The 22,021-nt window shown below is 42.3% G+C and overlaps 1 protein-coding gene across 6 annotated transcripts in view; it reads right to left on the bottom strand.

The window, feature by feature from the left end:
• plekhg4 (pleckstrin homology and RhoGEF domain containing G4) overlaps positions 1-22,021 on the bottom strand; it is a 318,289-nt gene that overhangs the window by 241,710 nt on the left and 54,558 nt on the right. For all 6 annotated transcript variants that reach the window (XM_085991271.1, XM_085991272.1, XM_085991274.1 and 3 more), the window contains exons 2-3: positions 11,268-11,465; positions 2,656-5,215 (exon numbers count right to left, since the gene is read on the bottom strand). In XM_085991271.1, the coding sequence (XP_085847397.1) occupies positions 2,656-5,215; positions 11,268-11,465 (2,758 nt within the window). The remainder of the gene's footprint in view (positions 1-2,655; positions 5,216-11,267; positions 11,466-22,021) is intronic.

The following is a 22,021-nucleotide window of genomic DNA, read 5'->3' as shown; positions in this document are numbered from 1 at the left end:
TGCATCCCCTTACGGCGTAGGAGCGGTATTATCGCATAGATTCCCTGATGGCTTGGAGCGGCCGATAGCTTTTGCGTCACGCTCATTGAACTCAGCTGAGCGTAACTATGCCCAGATCGACAGGGAAGCACTCAGCCTAGTGTGGGGGAGTGAAGAAATTCAACCATTACCTACACGGACAAAAATTTACCTTTTTGACTGACCATCAACCCCTCGTCTCCATATTCAAGCCTAAAAAGGGCGTTCCCATTATGACAGCGCAAAGGCTACAGAGGTGGTCCCTTTTCCTAGGGGCACACCAATATGACATAGAATACAAAGGATCAAAACAGCATGGGAATGCTGACGGTTTATCGCGCCTACCGTTGCCAACGGTAGAAGAGGCACCTACAGTAGACCCAGTGGAGATGTTCCACTCAACCATAGTGGAATGTCTACCAGTAACAAATTCTACCATTGAAAAGGAAACGAGAAATGACCCGACTCTCTCACGAGTCTACGATTTAACGGTGAAGGGATGGCCAGCACATGGCGAACCACTGTTGCCAGCATTCTCGCAAAGAGGAGAACAGCTGTCAGTGTGCCGAGGAACCTTTGTGTGTGGATTCCACCCAAACTCCAGGATAAAGTGCTAAAGGAGCTTCACGAGAGGCATCTGGGTGGAGTGAAAATGAAGAACCTAGCCAGAGCGTTTGTGTGGTGGCCAGGTATCGATGGAGACATCGAAGAAATGACCAAGAGCTGTCTAGGATCCCAGAAGGTCCAAAACGCCCCACCACAAGCCCCTCTACATCCATGGGAGTGGCCCTCATCTCCATGGCAAAGGGTACACATCGACTTTGCTGGTCCATTTATGGACTCAATGTTCTTAATCGCGGTTGATGCACACTCCAAGTGGCCGGAGGTAATAAAGATGTCCTCCACCACCACGGAAAAAACCATCACAGTATTAAGGACCATATTTGCCAGGAATGGGCTGCCTGAACAGATCTCTTCTGATAATGGACCGCAATTTGTGTCCGAAGAATTCAGGAAGTTCTTAAAAAAACAATGGGGTTAAGCACTACACGTCTGCCCCATACCATCCCGCCACCAATGGATTAGCTGAAAGGTTTCTCCAGACCTTCAAGAAGGCCATAAAGGCCATGGGTAATGAAGACATAAATCTACAACATAAGGTAGATAACTTCTTGTTTGCGTACAGGAATGCAACACGTGGTTACAAACCAAACTCCCGCCATGATGTTTTTCAATAGAAGACTAAGATGCCGGCTGGATTTGATCAAGCCAAACATCAGAAGGGACGTAGAGAACCGGCAATTTCAAGGCATGAATGAAAGGCCAACTAGAACCTTCCAGATAGGTCAACAAGTTTTGGCCCGGGACTACCGTACCGAGAAATGGCAGCCTGGAACTATTTGCACACGACTAGGACTGCTGATGTATACCGTGGACATTGGAGAAAGCATAATAAGGCGCCATGCTGACCAGATCATAGAGTCATCCGAAAAGGGACAACCTACACAACTCTATACGCCTAATGATGAAGCAGAGATACCCATAGTATCTACCTCCGATCCGGTGATACTGGAACCAGATGAACCCGACACTGGCATTCAAGCCGAATCGACCTTGCCAAAAGAACCTACTACACCACCGAAAACTACTACACCACTGAGGCATTATCCGGACCGAGTCAGAAAGCCTCCAGAGAGACTGACTTATAATTGATTAACTGCAGCAAATGTGTAATTATTGTTCTTGTAAACATGTTAATTAATGATTACTTAAAATGTTATGTACTAATTATCTAAAAGGGGAGGAATTGTAGTGTATGTACCTTTAAGAGCCCCTGTGTACTGTAATACCGGTAGTGACCACTCGGGTATATAAGCCTGTATAGCGACTTGTATCTTTTAGTTCACCTCCAGACTTTGTTCAGTAAACACCTGTTAAACCAACTCCTGCATTCCGTGTCTCCATTAACACACGGATACAACAGACCTCAAGCCACTCAGAGCCCGCCGACTGCTAAGCCGCCCGTCCAAAGCCGGCAGGGTCCTTTTTATATATGCAGATCATGTCTGATGATGTAATTGGGCCCTGACTGCAATTTTAACTCAGGCCTGAGTGGAGAAGCCACTGTGGCTTTCCTACCGGGCTGAAGAATGTTGCGCTCTGCCGGTAAGATGAAGAAGCCCAAACAGTTAAGTTTTTTTTTTAAACTTTCCTTTGTGGGGCCAGGAGCAGGAGGAATGCTCCCACAAGGGAAGTTCAGGCCTCCCTGCCCCGGAACTCTCTTTCCACATTTACCCATTTTCCGACAGATGGCTATGGGCTACCTGATTTTTGGGAGGGAGGCAGTTGCAGGGAAGTGGACCAGCAGCATGTTAAGGAGGGCTAGAAATTAAAATATCCCATGACCGTATTTCTGCAGCAGTGGGTAAGTTTCCAACTCACCTCGCCACCCACCCAACCAAAGTTGAAATTGGGGCTAAAGTCTTAGGATTCAGTATAATGACCTCCTTTAGTATTACAGAGCCATTTACATTTATTTTGTTATTGCGATCAATTATGCTGGGAAAAGCAAAAAAAGGTATTCTATATACCTTACATTAATAAAAGCCATGTCGTTCAATTTCAGAGATATCCTACCTTCTAGATTTTTGTCAGTAAGACGGCCTTCTTGCTTCTGCTCTTCAGCATTTACAATAATTAAATCTTCTGTAGCTTGCTTTCCTGATTGATTTTTGTGTTCCTTTAAATCTTGCCTGTGTGCGTTATTGGCAAAGGGCAGATTTTCATTTCTGTCTATACTTGCAGAAGTAGCTTCAAGCTTTTCACTTCCCACTATACTTGAGTAGGCAATGCTAGACTCTATCATTACTATATTTGACCAGTACTCTTCAACAGTAGAATATTCCTTGGGTTCGCCTTCTTTTTTAACATGAAATTCAGCATCGTCTTGCACTGCAGTCTCATTTGGCAAGTCTTGCAAGAATGGATTTCCAATGTCCTGTAGTGGATCTAATTCTTCAAGAAGTGTTAGATTACAACTTTCTGTCAAGTTCAAATCCTTAGTTTCAATGTGTTTTTGTTTGCTGAATTCACTCTGCAGTTGATTTGCATGTTCCACATGTGCAGACGTCTGATGTAATGCATTGACTTGAAACTGCTGACTAGTTCTTTCTTTATTAACTGAACATTCATGCAATTGTATGTTTTCCTCTGTCCAAGATACACGATCTCTCTCCAAATGTGTCATAAATTCAAATCCACGTTTTTCTGTACACTCAGTTAAATTAGGTTGTAAATGATCAGCATGTGTTGCAGATTTTGTTTCTTCATTTATTAACTCTGCTGTGCCTGTGGCATCAGCCAGTTGGTGAATGGCAGGTTGTACATCATCTTTAATTAACTGATCAGCTTTAATCTCTATATGCTTTCCATTGTCCTTCAATGGAAGATCTAAATTTTCAACAAGTGCAAAATTCTTACATAAATTAGAGTCAACAGTGTCTTCAGAGCTTAAAGACTGGTTTAGAGAGATTTTGGACCCATCCAATTGCACATCGGCAAATGTTTGAACAAAATACTCTGCTGTTGGTTGAGTTACATTTTTAATAAACTGTACAGTTCGAGTAAGGCTCTGACCATTAAATTGTGCATGCTCAATACACTCTGACTGTTGGTTCATTGTCTTTTTCTGCTCTAAGTTTTTAGCCAAAGGCTGTATGTACGTAGGAGATGCCGTGACAGCAATATTTACAAATTCCATAGTGTTAATTAAATTACAGTCAGTCAATTGATGATTGAAAAATTCTTTCATCGAGGTGCTGTTCTGCTTTGCAACTTTTGTATGTTTGCCACGGGTATTTTCTGTTGCATCTGCTTCAGATATATTTTGGTTATTTTTGTGGAATTTATTTTCTCTATAAATTTCTTCGCATTCTTTCGCATCAATTTTATTTCTACTGTGTGGTGTAGATAATGAATCACCTGAAGAACTTTGAAATTGTCTATCTTGTAAATCTCGAGCAGAAGTTTGTGTGTCGTTGCAAACCACTGGTTCCAAAAGTCTACTGTTTAAATTGTTTTCTGTGGCATTTGTGGTCTGGTTAATTAACATATGCATGTCTCCACAACAAGACTTAAACTCTTGTTCCATTCCTTCTTGGTGAAGGTCAGTTTCCGCTGATGAAGACAGCTCTACTTTTGTAAACACACAAGGCACTTTAGTTTCACTACTATTGCAAGTCTTATTATGAAATGTTATTCTGTTTTCCATAGTATCTGCGAGTGACTGATGTTCAAGAATTTCCTCATTGCCGCTAACATTTAAATTAAATGGGCTGTGTATTGTTTCTAAATTGGACCTGCAAGTTACATTTGAAGATGCCTCCATGTAATTTGGACAAAGTGATTCCTTGGAACAAGTGCTACTACTCAAGGCTTCCAAAGGGGTCACTTCTGATGACCTGATACTCCTCAATGCATGTTGCAAGTTTGAGTCTGAACTACTTATTTGTGAAAGGGAATCACCTTCACTTAATGAAATTTGACTAAGTTCTACATACTCTCCCTCAAGTTCTTGAAGAGAAATGGTTGGGGAATTAACAGAAACATCTAAACAATCTGCAACACTACTTAGGGAATGCTGTAAAGCCCTTGGAAGATTTATTTGCTGTGTCTTCAGTCCTTTTCCTTTTATAGTTAGATTTTGAGTTGTTACAGATTGGTTTTCTGGTGCTGTACTGAGATCATTCAATGGTAAATTGTTGGGATTGTTACAAACAACTTCCTGATCCACAATCCAGTTTCCTGATGACATACTTTCAATCATTTTTGGTTTATCAACAAATTCTGGATTCACCACCTCTTCCCAAGGTACTCGAAAGATACTGCTGTCAGTAGACAAGAGACAATTTTGCAAAGCTGTTCCCATCCGTCCCTTGTTAATATTGTCCAACCACTCCATAGTGAAGATAGAAGTATAAGAGACCTCTGGAACTACTACTTCCTCTATAATGTATCCATTTGTTGCAAGGCATTTTACTACAATACGTGGAGTCTTCTTCAGGTGTGGAACCACTTGAAGGTAGAAATCACCAGGTTGTAAAGTTCGCCAGTCAAGTGCGGAGAGTTGTATTACTATTTTTTCACAGATGCATAAAGGCCAGCCTTCATAGCGGAACAGTAATCCACAGTATTGAAACTGTTAAAAATAGGATGAAAAAGATTCCCGTCAAATAATTGCTCTTGGACTTAAAACAATTTTCCATGTGTTAAACAGTTCAATTTTTTTTTTAAATCTACCTAAAAGTATATTCATTGTAGACAACGTAAGTAAACTAACTTAAGCCCATCAAATACATTGTTATGGTCCATTAAAAGTATACACACAAATTTGGTAACCAGGCAAACAAATCAGCATTCTCATGTTCACTACTGTGGAGCTTAAGTAAAAAACAGAAATGAGTGGAAAGTGCAGACATTGCTGACCACGAATACAAACATGTTTATGGGCACAAGAGTTAAGTAGGTGCAAATTTAGTAATTATTTAAATTTACAGTATGGACAATGATTCAGTGGAATGATATACCATTTTTTTACATAATGACTACAGTCTACCACTTTTCCATAATTCGTAACATTCAAAACCATACAAATGTATAGAGCGCGAGAACGGGGAAGAAAGTGCGGAGGGGGGGAGCGTGAGAGCAGGGGGGGGGGGGCCGAGAGCGGGGCGCGAGAGTGCGGGGGGGCAAGAGGGCGCGAGAGCAAGCGGGGGGGGCGAGAGCAAGCCGGGGGGGGGGGGGGGGGGGGGGGGGCACGAGAGCAAGCCGGGGGGGGGGGCGAGAGCAAGCAGGGGGGGGCGAGAGCAAGCAGGGGGGGGCGAGAGCAAGCGGGGGGGGCGAGAGCAAGTGAGAAATAAAAATAAATTGATTTTTTTTTTTAATTAGGTCTGCTTCAAATAAGCTGCAGTCATTTTTAAAACTTATTTACAGACAGACAAGAGGAATGTAAGCGTTTTCTGTTGGTTTTAATGTAATTTGTCATTGAAGTTCAAAACTTTGATACATCCACCCCCACCTTCTACCTCCTTCCACATCATGGTTCATGGGACACAGAACAAAGTAAACACATTACTATCATATTCATATTGCCAAGCACAGCATAAACCGTGTAATGCCTCAGGCCTAATGCCACAAATACCATTCGAGACTGCTGTAATCCAAGTACAAACATTCATAAAATTTGACCTGCAAATTCTTCTTCTGTGAAATTCATGCTGAATTTCATCCCACACTTGGCTAAAGGGAATTCTATTTAATATTGGTGGAGCACTCAGCTATATTCATTACCTCAAGTAAAGCACAACCAATCTGATAGAGACCTTTGGAATTCCCTACAATTTACAATTTGTCTTGAATTAAGGTTGTCATTGCTGGTACAAGAAAAACAACTTTAAATCCAAATAAATGTAGTCTCATAAAAAACAAATCATAACAGGTGAGGAATTAAGATCCTGGCGAACTGAACATGTCTAGTGCCAACACTACCAATAGCTCACACAATCCTGAAAAAAAATCTCAATTCAAACCTCAGAAGAATGTCTCCATTGAGTACTGTATATTTCCATTTTCGTCACACTCAATTCATATGTTTTTTTTTAAAAAAGGCAAACCAAAAGCAGCTGTAAATCGTAGGGCCAATTCAGAGAGGGAGCTAAAAATGGTACTCTCAGCGCCGAGTACATTTGCACTGGTTGAGTGCAAGTTCAATCCTGACAAGTGCCACAGGGTCAGGTCATTTGAATGATTAGAATATGCTTCATGTACATTTTATTTTTACACTGGGCAGTGAATCCAAAGTTCAGCAGTTCCTAAAGGGCTGCTGCATAAAAAGTAATGGCTGAAGAAGCTCCAAGAACTGCCCCTTCACTAAAGAAAGTCTGGAGGGTTGCTCAACGAGATGGTTCTGAGGAAAGTGACACCATTTTTGGCCTGAAGGGAACAATCACAATAAAGCAAATTTGCAGCAGGCATGTCAGAAAGCGGTGAATAGAGTAAATGTAATCTCCCACGTCCAGATGTGCAAAATGATCTCAGGACTGAGGAAGAATGCCAAAGTAAGCTTTAATAAAAGGAATGCCTGTACTATGCTTACATCAAGCACTGAGCAAACAGCATGGTGCCACATCAGCAGCATCTCTAGCCTGCAAAGCACAAGCCCAAATCTCACATCCTACATCCTCTCACTACCATGTCAGTGGAGCTGCAGCTCCTCAGATAATGAAGCAGTCCATGCCCGTATGCAGCAAGACCTGGAAAACATTCAGGCTTGTGCTGGTAAGTGGCAAGTAACATTCACGCCACACAAGTGCCAAGCGATGACTATCTCCAGCAAGAGAGAGTCTAACCACCTCTCCCCTTGACATTCAATGGCGTTACCATCGTCAAATTCCCCACCATCAACATCTGACCAGAAATGGACTGGCCACATAAATACTGTGGGTACAAGGACAGGTCAGAAGCTGAGTATTCTGTGGCAAGTGACTTCCTGACTCCCCAAAGCTTTTTGATCATCTAAAAGGCACAAGTCAGAGTGTGATGGAATACTCTCCACTTGCCCGGATGAGTGCAGCTCCAACAACACTCAAGAAGCCTCCCAGCAAACGAGGAACTGCGTTGCAAAGAACAAGGAGAATTCAATGTGGGGGTCAGCACACGCACTTAGTGTGGCCTGAAAAACATTTAAAAACTTGTTCTGCAGAAGCGGGAGCTCAGTGCTGAATCAGCTGTGGCTTACCAACTCGATTACTTGGTGCTCATGTGCCATGAGATGCCATGAGAAGGGGCCATTCCCCAAGAATGCCATCCAGGACAAAGCAGCCTGCTTGACTGGCACCCCATCCACCACCTTAAATGTTCACTCCCTTCACCACCAGCACACCGTGGCTGCAGTGTGTACCATCTAAATGATGCACTGCAGCAACACATCAAGGCTTCTTCAACGGCACCTATCAAACCTGTGATGTCTACCACCTAGAAGGACAAGGACAGCAGGTGCATAGGAACAGTACCACCTCCAAGTTCCCCTCCAAGTCACACACCATCCTGTCTTGGAAATATATCGCCATACCTTCACCGTCGCTAGGTCAAAATCCTGGAACTTCCTCCCTAACAGCGCAAGGACTGCAGCGGTTCAAGAAGGTGGCTCACCACCACCTTCTCAAGGACAATTAGGGATGGGCAATAAATGTTGGCCTTGCCAACGACGCCCACATCCAGTGAATGAATTTTTAAAAAGCTCCAACTTGGTGACAGTCAAAAGCCAAGGCTTTCTTCTATTCACAGAACTGTTGCACATTTTCTCCCCACACTCTTGGGCTCCTCAAACTATATGCATGCTCTCTTCTTCTTTCACACTAAGTGGAATGTAGGCTGGTCAAAGGGTTACATCTCGACTTACACTCTAATGCTGTATTCATCTGTTTTGTTTGTTTTGTAGAAGGCTATAATGCACTAAATCCAGTTCAACTACAGGAAACTCTTTTTTATCCGGCACCGACGGGACCGGCGTGGTGCCAGTTGATCAAAAAGTCCGGATTACAGAGAGGTATACTTACCAAGGTACGAGAGCCCTGTACACGGCCACAGGTGCAGGAGCCCCGGTTACACAGCACTTGTGCAGGAGTCCCGGTTACACGGCCACAGATTCAGGAGTCCCTGTTGCACGGCCACAGGTGCAGGAACCCCGGTTACATAGCCACAGATCCAGGAACCCCGGTTACACGGCCACTAATATATAGTAAAACTTATCTGAACCTACTCCTGAATTTTGCTGGTTAAGAGAGATTTCCGGATATTTAGGTGCCGGTTAAAAAAAGAGTTTCCTGTCGTTAAACACAGCAGGAAAAAAATCCAAATATCAAAAACCAGGAAATCTGGCTTTAAGTATTGGAGTTCTGCAGCAACAGCATGGAGGCCTCCCAGCAAACGAGGAACTGCGTTGCAAAGAACAAGGAGAATTCAATGTGGGGGTCAGCACACGCACCTAGTGTGGCCTGAAAAACATTTAAAAACTGTTCTGCAGAAGCGGGAGCTCAGTGCTGAATCTGCTGCGGCTTACCAGCCTGATTACTTGGTGCTCATGTGCCATGAGAAGGGGCCATTCCCCAAGAATGCCAGATCTAAGTGTTGTCTGCAAGTTATTGTGCAGAAGATGGTACATCTCTGTGGCACAGAGTGAAGCAGAGACATCAAAGACAGGTTTCCTCTGACATGTGCAGATCCAGGTATTTTTAGTAAGTGTGATAGCTATATGGTATTTTTAATCCATGTATTATGAAGGTTTAAATCCCTTTTCAAATAGGTAGGTTTTAACAAACGGAGATGGAACACTAAACTTTGGACCTTATTGCATTCTATGCGAAATCTGTAATTTAATTATAATAAAAATGTTAAGATTTAAACAAGTCATGCAAGTGGAAGGGTTGAAACTGAAGCAGTATATATACAAAATGTGACCTTCCAAAAAGGCATACTACACACCAACTTTGAAATCTAGTTAAAATCACTTTAAATGGCCATTGTTCCAAAGACATCTGTATATAAACGGTAGCTTGTATGGATTCTTCTTTGCAAATTTAACAAAAAATCACCACATCCATAGGAGTAGCATTGTAAATCAAACTAGAATAATGCTCTGTACTATTGTAGCTCCTGAAAATTTCTATGCATCTTGAGACTGGAATACAAAGATAAATGCCTGTAATCATTTAATAGTGCAAAGACTTCCAGTACACAGAGGCACTTGTTCATAAGTTGCAATTAAGGGTGCAGCATAACATGCAATTTTCTAAATTACTGTTATTAGAAGAACAGAGTTCTCAACAGGTTTAGCATTTTAATTTTTTGCGCCCTCTAGTAAATGTAGTGTAACTACCTGTTCAAGGTTTTTTTTAAAAAGAAAAGCTATTACTGTACATGGTCAAGTTTTATTTAAAGAGATCTATTTTACCAGCTCACTCCATTGTACTCGAGGTTTCCTCAAATTAATCTCTATTCAACAATATTTGATAAATCTTATACTTTGTAACAACCACTTTCATCACATAAAAAGGTAAGTGAGAAAATGTATTTCTACTTTAATTTGGATTTAATTTTTAAAACAAAAAATGTAATGAATATTTTTTAAACAACTTAAGTATTTAACCAAGATTATTAGGAAAAGCCATTTAAAATGAAGCTTTTATTCTAAACAGCAATGACATACAATTTGCATTTAATGCGAGAATCAAGCCTACTGTACTGAGTAATCAGCAAAGGTTTTATTTAACATTAAAACCTCATTAGCTTCATCATTAAAAAGGTGCAAAATGGATTTGTGTTTATTAAACCAAATTCATGATAAGTCTGATGAGATGAGGGCTTTAAACTAACTTTCATCTTCCTTTGGCACACAATTTGACCTTTGTAAGTTAATCCTTGCATTAATCAAATACTCACTGACATACAGAGCTCCTTTATGTATGCTTCTGCAATAATCAAACAGAGCATGCCCATTTTTGTATTTTCATTTCATTAAGACCTGATACAATTAAAAGTCAAAGACTTACTGGTAGCCTGATAGCCTAGTAGTTACACAGCGGGCTTTCCAACCACATGTTTGGGAGCTCCAGAAGTACTCAATATCAAATCTGCTTTTAAGTTGAGATGGGAGCTTTAATATTATTACAACTGGTTTTCCCGCCTCCCCCCATGAATAGCAGCAAGCAATAACAGATAGCTCCACTTTTGAAGAAAATACAGACATTGCTGTATCAGTTCTATCAGCTACTCACATTCTGTGGTCAAAAGAGTAATCACTTCTTGGACGAGTGGTGTTTATATTAAAAATCCTAATTACTTATAAGATAATTTTATTCAGTCTATTGCATTTTTTCTAACTTGCTCAATAGCAACTGAACAGTCACATATTTTTCTGACCAACTTTTTTTTGCGCTCCAAAAGTGCAGGTCAAGATTAGTTGAACTTACTGCTAATGAGTTGCGTCTTCTCCCAGGGATTGCTTTGAGTGCAGTCATCTATGATGACTAGAGTTTACATGTTAAAAGATGACATTCAGAGTAACTAGCATTGCAATATCACATTAATAGTTTTATATCAGTGTACTTCCAAAATTTATATCAAAGTCACAGTCCTATCAAACTGAACCAATTTGGATTACCCCTTCCCACTACCCTCACACTTATACTTACACAAGCATCCTGCTGAATGCATTGCAGAATGTGTTTAGCAGGGACAAGGAAATCAATGAGGTAGCACAATCCGTCACCACGGTACGTTTTCTCCACTACATCAAAAACCTGACTGAGAACAGTGGATGCTGTAGCCTCAAAGGGGGGATAGAGTGCTGAAAGAGTATTCTGAATACAAGTATCCAAGGATTCAGAATCCTGCCAAAAGAAAAGCACAATTAATTTAACAGTAACTACAAAAATGTACAGTATGCTCCTTTGTAACTTGCAGAAAATGTGACAAGTTACATTTATAGTCGGTTCTGTTTAGGTACCCAACAAGTAAAAAGGTAAACTGCAACCAATTACTATCAATCCTTTGTATATTCAATCCAGTTAACTACTTTCAACAAAAATAAATGACTACTAACTGAATTTACACAACTCGGACTACAGATATGACCAACAGTCATTTAGTGCATCCTAAAAAGATTACAATAAAAATAGACTGAACAAACCAAGCAAATAAAATATAGTCAATAAATCTTGTATTTTAAAGTATGTCCATGTGAATTCCCAATAACAAACGGAATTATTTTTCCAATACAGATTTAGATGCTTTCTTCATAAATCGACAATTCTCATAATAACACATGCATTGAAGTTATAACAGCTACAATGCCAGAGGATGCTCTAACTGCTACTACTAAAACCTCAGTACTACATGGCTAATAGTATTATAAAAGTACCCCCCGCCCCCCAATCAAAAATTAACTTTTTTGTGTGGAATAACCGAAATGCAAAAAAGTTAGATTAAATTCTGAGAAAATAAACAAAGACAGAATTCCACACTTCACTGCCATGCAGACCAATACACACCTGATGCTCGGGAAACCCTGGACATCACACAAAATAAATTAATATTCTGGCTGCTGTTTGTTGCATAGGTTCACCAAATGTAATTAAGGAAACAGCCAGAATAAATTATTTACCAGGATGCAAGTAAGAGAAGTTATGTAGACTGAACTGCAATGCTTTCTGTCTGTGTATAAAGAGGTTCCCATAAGGCTTTCTACTTCAGACTGACAGATACAGCTGTCCAAACACTTGCATCAAACCCAGTCAGGAAACGACAGGACAGCTTGGTCAAGGAGGTTAAAAAGCTTCTGATCACTTACTAAGCTTCAAGGAAGAAGTTTCACTGTTGATGACAATTGCTCTGACTGAATTATAATCCTCTTACTGCACCTCAAGAATGCCACGCTTCATCAGCAAAAGGAGCTTCATGTCTCATAGACCTTACCACCATTCAGGTACATGTGTTAAAGTTAGATTGCACAGTACAAATTCAGTGGGGAAATAGTGCAACATACCGCACAAGTGAGGACTCTCTTACATGATTACAAATTGTGTACTCTGTTAATATGACAGGTTGGTTTAAAACATTTTACCACTGATGTTAGATTTGCATCATACGATCTTCCTTTCCACGTCATGTGAAAAGGAACTCCTCTGAACTGGTCAAGGCCAATGTTCCCTTTAAGCCGCGCAGCCGGCTTTTCAATGTAAAAACCATGCATGCGTGGTATTTTGAATGGCCCGCACAGTCCCTTAAAGGGGCCACACAGTGCCAAAAAAATTGCAGGGAACATTGGTCAAGGTGTTCTTTTCACCATTAATGACAGACTGATAATTTTGTTTTAAAACTTTTGTGATTAATGTTGAACAATTTTTCTATCTTTGATAGTTTAGTTTTTGGTTTAAAAAAACTTGACAGGGTGTCATCCTGCGCTACTGGTTTAAGCGCTGTTCACAGTGCTCAAGGGCTTTCACCATTACTGGAGTGCACAGCAAGTGCTTCAGGTGTTCTGTCATCTGCACAATAGGAAGCCTCATCAGATCTACTTTGATTCTTATTCTGGACCAAACAGATCACTTCAAAGAACCATGGAATTTTACATCATAGAAGGGGGCCATTCAATCCTTCATCTCTGTACTGGATCTCTGAAAGAGCCAAACCACCATTGTTTCTAGGAGGATATTTCATGTCCCAAAAACCATCTTGTGTAAAAGAAAATTCTCCTAACCTCTCCCTTCATTCTTTTGATGATTTTAACTTTTCTGCTCTCTACTTATCAACTCATCACCCAGTAAACAGTTTTTTCTCAATTTACTGGTCAAAACCTCTCAATTTTAGCCTTTTATGTTCTAATGAAGAGTCCTTGTTTCTTCAGTTTCTCCTCATCCCGCCATCATTTTAGTGAACCTGTTTTGCACCATCACCATGGCTTTGACGTCCTTCCTAAAGTAAGGCACTCCAAACTAGGCACAATATTCTAATGGCAGTCTAACCAATGATCTGTATAGGTTTAACATTACCTCTTTACTCGTACTCCATGTCCCAATTTATACAACCTAGGGACCCATTTGCAGTTTTTTTTAAAAATCTTTAGCAACTTGCACACCGATTTTTAAAGATTTGTCATAGTCATAGAGTTATACAGCACAGAAAGAGGACCAAGGCTGGGAATTCAACATCCAGGGGTATTCAATATTCAGGAAGGACAGGCAAAAAGGAAAAGGCGGTGGGGTAGCATTGCTGGTTAAAGAGAAGATTAACACAATAGTAAGGAAGGATATTAGCTCTGATGATGTGGAATCTGTATGGGTAGAGCTGAGAAATACCAAGGGGCAGAAAACATTAGTGGGAGTTGTATATAGACCCCCAAACAGTAATGCTGAGGTTGGGGATGGCATTAAACAGGAAATTAGAGATGCGTGCAATAAGGGCACAGCAGTTATCATGGGTGACTTTAATCTACATATAGATTGGGCTAACCAAATTAGTAACAATACTGTGGAAGAGGAATTCCTAGAGTGTATACGGGATGGTTTCCTGGACCAATATGTCCAGGAACCAACTAGAGATCAGGCCATCTTAGACTGGGTATTATGTAATGAGAAAGGATTAATTAGCAATCTTGTTGTGAGAGGCCCCTTGGGGAGCAGCGATCATAATATGATAGAATTCTTCATTAAGATGGAGAGTGAAGTAGTTGATTCAGAGACTTGCGCACTGAATTTAAATAAAGGAAACTATGATGGTATGAGGCGCGAGTTGGCTAAGATGAATTGGGGAATGTTACTTAAAGGGTTGACGGTGGATAGGCAATGGCAAACATTTAAAGATCGCATGGATGAACTGCAGAATTTGTTCATCCCTGTTTGGCATAAAAATGAAACAAAAAAGGTGATTCAACATTGGCTAACAAGGGAAATTAGGGACAGCATAAGATCCAAGGAGAGGACATATAAATTGGCCAGAAAAAGCAGCAAACCTGAGGATTGGGAGCAGTTTAGGATTCAGCAAAGGAGGACAAAGGGATTAATTAAGAGGGGGGAAATAGAGTATGAGAGTAAGCTTTCAGGGAACATATAAACTGACTGTAAAAGCTTCTATAGATATGTGAAGAGAAAAAGATTGGTAAAGTCAAGCGTAGGTCCCTTGCAGTCAGAATCAGGGGAATTTATAATGGGGAACAAAGACATGGCAGACCAATTAAATATATACTTTGGTTCCGTCTTCACAAAGTAGGACACAAATAAACTCCCAGAGATGTCAGGGAACATAGGGTTTAATGAGAGGGAGGAACTGAATGAAATCAGTATTTGTAGGGAAATGGTGTTAGGGAAATTGACGGGATTGAAGGCCGATAAGTCCCCAGGGCCTGATAATCTACATCCTAGGGTACTTAAGGAAGTGGCCCTAGAAATAGTAGATGCATTGCTGGTCATCTTCCAAAATTCTATCGACTCTGGAACAGTTCCCATGGATTGCAGGGTAGCTATGTAACCCCACTATTTAAAAAAGGTGGTAGAGAGAAAACGGGGAATTATAGACCGGTAAGCCTGACATTGGTAGTGGGGAAATTGCTAGAGTCCATTATAAAAGATGTAATAGCAGAGCACTTGGAAAACAGTGACAGGATCGGACAAAGTCAACATGGATTTACAAAAGGTAAATCATGCTTGACTAAACTACTGGAATTTTTTGAGGATGTAACTGGTAGAATAGATACGGGAGAACCAGTGGATGTGGTGTATTATGACTTTCAGAAGGCTTTTGATAAGGTCCCGCATAAGAGACTAGCGTGCAAAGTTAAAGCACATGGGGTTGGGGGTAAGGTACTGACTTGGATAGAAAACTGGTTGGCAGACAGGAAGCAAAGAGTTGGAATAAACGGGTCTTTTTCCGAGTAGAAGGCAGTGACTAGTGGGGTAGCGCAGGGATCGGTGCTAGGACTCCAATTATTCACAATATATATTAATGATCTAGACGAGGGAACTCGATGTAATATCTCCAAGTTTGCAGATGACACAAAGCTGGGTGGGCGTGTGTGCTGTGAGGGGGATGCAGAGAAACTCCAGTACGATTTGAACAGGTTGGGCAATTGGGCAGATGCAGTATAATGTGGATAAATGCAAGGTTATCCACTTCGGTGGCACAAACAGGAAGGCAGATTATTATCTGAACGGCAATAGATTGGGAAAAGGGGAAGTGCAATGAGACCTGGGTGTCCTTGTGCACCAGTCGCTGAAGGTAAGTGTAAAGTCCGCGCCTCAATAATACACGGACTTCGGGAGAACAGTTTAACAGGTACTTTACTGAACAAGAGGCAGCTTGAAACTGAAACTACAGAAGCCTGCTAGGGCCTTTTATACAGGGGTGGTTACTGCCGGTACTGCAGTCTAAGACCAGTTATTCCCTTAAAGGTACATACACAACAGTAAGCATGCAGGTGCAGCAGGCGGTTAAGAAGGCAAATGGTATGCTGGCCTTCATAGCGAGAGGATTCTAGTACAAGCGCAAGGATGTCTTGCTGCAGTTGTACAGGGCTTTGGTGAGACCACACCTTGAGTATTGTGTGCAGTTTTGATCGCCTTATCTGAAGGATGTTCTTGCCATGGAGGAAGTGCAGCAAAGATTCACCAGACTGATACCTGGGATGGCAGGAATGACGTATGGAGAGATTGGGTCGATTAGGCTTATATTCGCTGGAGTTTAGAAGAATGAGAGGGGATCTCAAAATTCTAACAGGACTAGACAGACTAGATGCAGGAAGGCTGTTCCCAATGGCGGGGGAGTCCAGAACCAGGGGTCACAGTCTAAGGATAAGGGGTAAGCCATTTAGGACTGAGATGAGGAGGAATTTCTTCACCCAGAGAGTGGTGAACCTGTGGAATTCTCTACCACAGAAGACAGTTGAGGCCAATTCATTAAGTATATTCAAGGAGTTAGATACATTTCTTAAGGCTAAGGGGATCCAGGGATATGGGGAGAAAGCAGGGACAGGGTACTGAATTTGGATGAGCAGCCATGATCGCATTGAATGGTGGAGCAGGCTCGAGGGGCCGAATGGCCTACTCCTATCTCCTATGTTTCGGCCCATCGTGTCTGCGCCGGCCATCAAGCCCTGTCTATTCTAAACCCATTTTCCAGCACTTGGTCCGTAGCCTTGTATGCTATGGCGTTTCAAGTGCTCATCTAAATGCTTCTTGAATGTTGTGAGGGTTCCTGCCTCTACCACCCTTTCAGGCAGTGAGTTCCAGATTCCAACCACCCTCTGGGTGAAAATGTTTTTCCTCAAATCCCCTCTAAACCTCCTGCCACTTATCTTGAAACTATGCCCCCTGGTTATTAACCCCACTACTAAGGGGAAAAGTTCCTTTCTATCTACCTTATCTATGCCCCTCATAATTTTGTACACCTCAATCAGGTCCCCCCTCAGCCTTCTCTGCTCTAAGGAAAACAACCCCAGCCTGTCCAGTCTCTCCATAGCTGAGGCGCTCCAGCCCAGGTAACATCCTGATGAATCTCCTCTGCACCCTCTCCAATGCAATTACATCCGTCCTATAGTGTGGCGACCAGAACTGCACATAGTATTCCAGCTGTGGCCTAACTAGCGTTTTGTACAGCTCCATCATAACCTCCCTGCTCTTATATTCTATGCCTCGGCTAATGAAGGCAAGTATCCCATATGCCTTTTAACCACCTTATCTACCTGTCCTGCTGCCTTCAGGGATCTATGTACTTGCACACCAATGTCCCTCTGATCCTCTGTCTTTCCTGGGGTCCTACCATTCATTGTGTATACCCTTGCCTTGTTAGTCCTCCCAAAATGCATCACCTCACACTTTTCAGGGTTAAATTCCATTTGCCACTGTTCTGCCCATCTAACCAACCCATCTATATCGTCCTGTAGTCTGAGGCTTCCCTCCTCGCTATTTACCACTCCACCAATTTTCATGTCATCTGCGAACTTACTGATCATACCTCCTTCATTCATATCTAAAATCATTAATGTGTATCTGAGTGCCTTCTGTTTGTTTCTCTACTTTTAAAATTTACTACTCAATGTACATGTCCTCGCCTTACTGTTCCTCCCAAAATGTATCACTTTCCATTTCTCTGCATTAAATTTTATCTGACCTCCATCCACTCAAACTACTAACTTGTCCTCCTGAACTTGCTTACAGTCCTGTTCACAGTTAACCACATTCCCTATTTTTGTCTCATCTGCAAACTTTTGGAACACAGGAGCAGGGGTAAGCCATTCTGCCTCTCAAGCCTTCTGCTGCCTTTCGAGCCTGCTCCACCATTCAATTAGATTGTGGTTGATCTGCACTTCAACTCCATTTATCCACCTTTTCCCCATATTACACATCAAAAACCTATCGATCTCAGTCTTGAAAGTTTCAATTGACCCAGCATATGCAGCCTTCTGGGGAGAGTGTTCCAGATTTACACTATCCGTTGTGTGAAAAAGGATTTCATTCCTAAATGGCCTAGCTCTAATTTTAAGATTGTGCCCCTTGTTCATGATTCCCCCACAAGAGGAAATAGAAACATAGAATATTAGGAGCAGGAGTAGGTCATTCGACCCTTCGAGCCTGCTCCGCCATTCAATATGATCATGGCTGATCCTCTATCTCAATACCATATTCCCGCTCTCTCCCCATACCCCTTGATGCCTTTTGTGTCTAGAATTCTAAATATCTCCTTCTTAAATACATTCAGTGACTTGGCCGCCACAGCCTTCTGTGGTCGAGAATTCCACAGGTTCACCACCCTCTGAGTGAAGAAATTTCTCCTCATCTCAGTCCTAAATGTCCTACCCCGAATCCTGAGACTGTGATCCCTCGTTCTAGACCAACCAGCCAGGGGAAATAGTTCCTCTGTATCTACCTAATGGAATAATTTTAAGCACCTCAATTAGATCACCCCTCAACCTTCTAAACTCAAAGGAATACAAACCAAGTTTATGCAACCTGTCCTCATAATTTAATCCTTTAATTCCTGGTATCATTCTGGTGAATCTAGGCTGTACCCCCACCAAGGCCAATATATCTTTCCTGAGGCTCAGTGCCCAAAACGAAACGCTACACTCCAGATGGGGTCTGACCAAGTGTAGTGGCGCTTCTTAGTTTCCAAACAGGCAGGCCACTGGGCTGTGGGGCCTTTAACATCGAGTAGACGCGTGTCGAAATAAAACGTTCCCAAACGTAGCTTTGTCTTTTAAATGGTTTACTATAACACTTAACAAACAGAATTACAAAGCAAACACGTATAAACGAACACGGTCAAAAACTGTACTGCTCCAAACCTCACAGCTTCTGCCTCTTTCACCACGTGCAGTTTAAAACTGTAAGATGGCTGCACCCATGTGTGGCTTAGGGACTGTTCCATTGTGGCAAGAATGAAGGGGGTGTCGGACTATACTACTGGAGCAAGAAAATAGGGGGTTTCTTAATACAGTAAGTCGTTCAGGTAAATTAACTGTATTATGCCATTTAGCCACTATTTTAAAGTATTTTCTTAAGCTTTTATGGCTCTTACACCAAGGCTTTGTACAACTCTTCCTTCTCTTCTTAGGCAGTCCCTCAGAACCGAGGATGGCTTGCTTCCACGTTAAAAATTAGTTCGCAGGTGACTGAGAGTCCAATGCGGGACCTACAGTCTCTGTCACAGGTGGGGCAGACGGTGGTTGAAGGGGCAGGTATGTGGTGTGCTTGGGTTGACGTGCGCTCCTTCCGCTTGGCTTCCGCTTGTTCCCGGCGAAGAGCCTCGAGGTGTTCGGCGCCTTCCCGGATGCTTCTCCTCCACTTTGTGCGGTCTTGGGCCAGGGATTCCCAGGTGTCGATGGGGATGTTACACTTTTTCCAAGGAGGCTTTGAGGGTGTCCTTAAAGCATTTCCTCTGCCCACCTGGGGCTCTCTTGCCGTGCCGGAGCTCCGAGTAGAGCGCTTGTTTTGGGAGTCTCGTATCGGGCATGCGGACAATGTAACCCGTCCATCCGAGCTGATTGAGCGTGGTCAAAGCTTCGATGCTGGGGATGTTGGCTTGAGCGAGAACACGGACGTTGGTGCGCCTATCCTGTCAATGGATTTGCAGTATCTTGCGGAGGCAGCGTTGGTGGTACCTCTCCAGTGATTTGAGGTGCCTGCTGTACATGGTCCATGTCTCTGAGGCATACAGCAGGGTGGGTATCACTGCTGCTCTGTAGACCATGAGCTTAGTGCCGGGTTTGAGGTCCTGGTCTTCAAGCACTCTCTTCCTCAGGCAACCGAAGGCTGCACTGGCACACTGAAGGCGGTGTTGGATCTCGTCATCGACGTCTGCCCTTGTTGACAGTAGGCTCCCGAGGTATGGAAAGTGGTCCACGTTGGCCAAGGCCTTGTCGTGGATTTTGATAATCGGGGGGTAGTACTGTGTGGTGGGGACAGGTTGGTAGAGGACCTTTGTCTTACGGATGTTTAGTGTAAGGCCTATGCTCTCGTACGCTTCGGTGAAGGTGTTCACGATGGTTTGGAGTTCGACCTCCGAGTGCACGCAGATGCAAGCATCGTCTGCATACTGTAATTCGACGACAGAGGACGGGACAACTGGAGAATCACTTTCTCACTTTTGTATTCCAGCCCCCTTGAGATAAAGGGAAACATTCCATTAGTCTTCGATTCCTTTTTGTACCTGTGCACTAGCTTTTAGTGATCTGTGCACCCAAATCCTATTCCTCCTTAACAGCTCCTAGTCTCTCGCTATTAAGAAAATATTCCAATTTGTGTTTTTTGGATCTAAAGTGGATGACCTCATACTTCCTCACGTTGAACTCCAGCTGCCGTAATATTGTTCAGTCTGTCTATGTCCTTTTGTAACTTCCTGCTCCCATCTCCACAACTTACTGTGCCTAACTAGTATCTTCCGCAAACTTGGATATATATATATATATATGTGTGGGTAAAGCTGAGACCCCAGTATAGATCCTTGGGGAACACCACCTGTCACATCCCGCCAATCAGAGAACGTTCCCTTTATCCCTACTCGCTGTCTCCAACCTCCCAACCAATTACTGACACAAGGTTACCTCTAATTCTGTGCACTTTCATTTTTGCTTATAATCTCTTGCACAGAACCTTATCAAATACTTTCTGGAAGTCCATATAGACAACATCCATAAACACTTCCCCATCCACCATGCTGGTGATCTCAAAAAATTCAAACCTACCCTTCACAAATCCATGCTGACTCTTTGATCAGCTGATACTTGTCCCAAAGTGCTCAGTCACTCTGTCTCTGATGATAGATTCCAGTAACTTCGTTATAACTAATGTTGATATTATGCACCCTACATCAAAGTTCAGATAATTTATATGTAATGAGGTCTGTTAAAATTCCTCTGGTTATTTACCTGCCCTGGAGCCGCCAGCAGCGGACCATTCCCAATTTAAACCTGCTCTACTGAGAAAGCGGCAAGGACAAAACTTTTCGGGTCCTTTTTAAAAAAAAAATATATGCATGTTTGGTTCTGACATTTAAATGAAGCTTAGCTGATAAAATTGTCAGATGAACGCAACATTAACTTGCCAGTGTGTTTTCCTCTTGGAAACTTGCCAGCAGTTAAAATCCAAGCCATTGAGAAGAGCAATGGTCCAAAAACATGACTGCTGGGACCACTATTTACATTCTCCAATCTGAAAAACATTAACAACTAATCTCTTTTCTATCCTTTAGTCAACATCCTACCCATGCTGTCATGTACTGTTGAACACCATGCACTTTTATTTTTTATCAACAAACCTCCTATCCAGCATTTTATCAAATGTTTTAATACACATCTCCAGTATTAATATCCTTACTTCTTCAAAGAATTCTATTAAGCTTGTCTGACTTGACTTTTACAAATCCCTGCTGACTGTCCTAATTAACCTATGTCTTTCCACATGGGTATTAAATTTATCCCATATTAGGGCCTCTCGGAGCCTACCCACTACCAATGTTAAGCTGCCTAGTCTATAGCTACCTGTTTTTTTTCCCTTTCTCCCTTGTTGAAGAGATGTTGCCTTGGCAAGCCACCAGCCCTCTGGCACAATTTCCCAATCTAAGGACTTTTGGAAGACTGAAGCAACTGGGGACGTTTTACTATGTTAAAGGCGCTATATAAATTCAAGTTGAGGACACTCGCATCGAAGACAGAGTCACGGTTAAGGAGATCTTCAAAGTGCTCCTTCCAGTGGGCACTGACCGCCTCTCTGTCCTTGATGAGTACCTCTCCGTTCTTGGCCTGCAGTGGGGTAGGGCCTTGGGTGCTTGGGCCGTAGATGGTCTTGACTGCGCTAAAGAATCCACGCACGTCGTGGTTGTCGGCTAGCTGCTGGATCTCCTGCGCCTTCTCCACCCACCATCTGTTCTTTAGGTCGCGAGTTTTTTGTTGGACCTC

Source organism: Somniosus microcephalus, chromosome 6, assembly GCF_052327205.1.
Source record: "Somniosus microcephalus isolate GS21.2 chromosome 6, FLI_Smic_1.0, whole genome shotgun sequence".
Taxonomy (NCBI): domain Eukaryota; kingdom Metazoa; phylum Chordata; class Chondrichthyes; order Squaliformes; family Somniosidae; genus Somniosus; species Somniosus microcephalus.
Note: the sequence above shows the minus strand (reverse complement) of the source record. Positions and strands in the feature narration are given on the sequence as shown.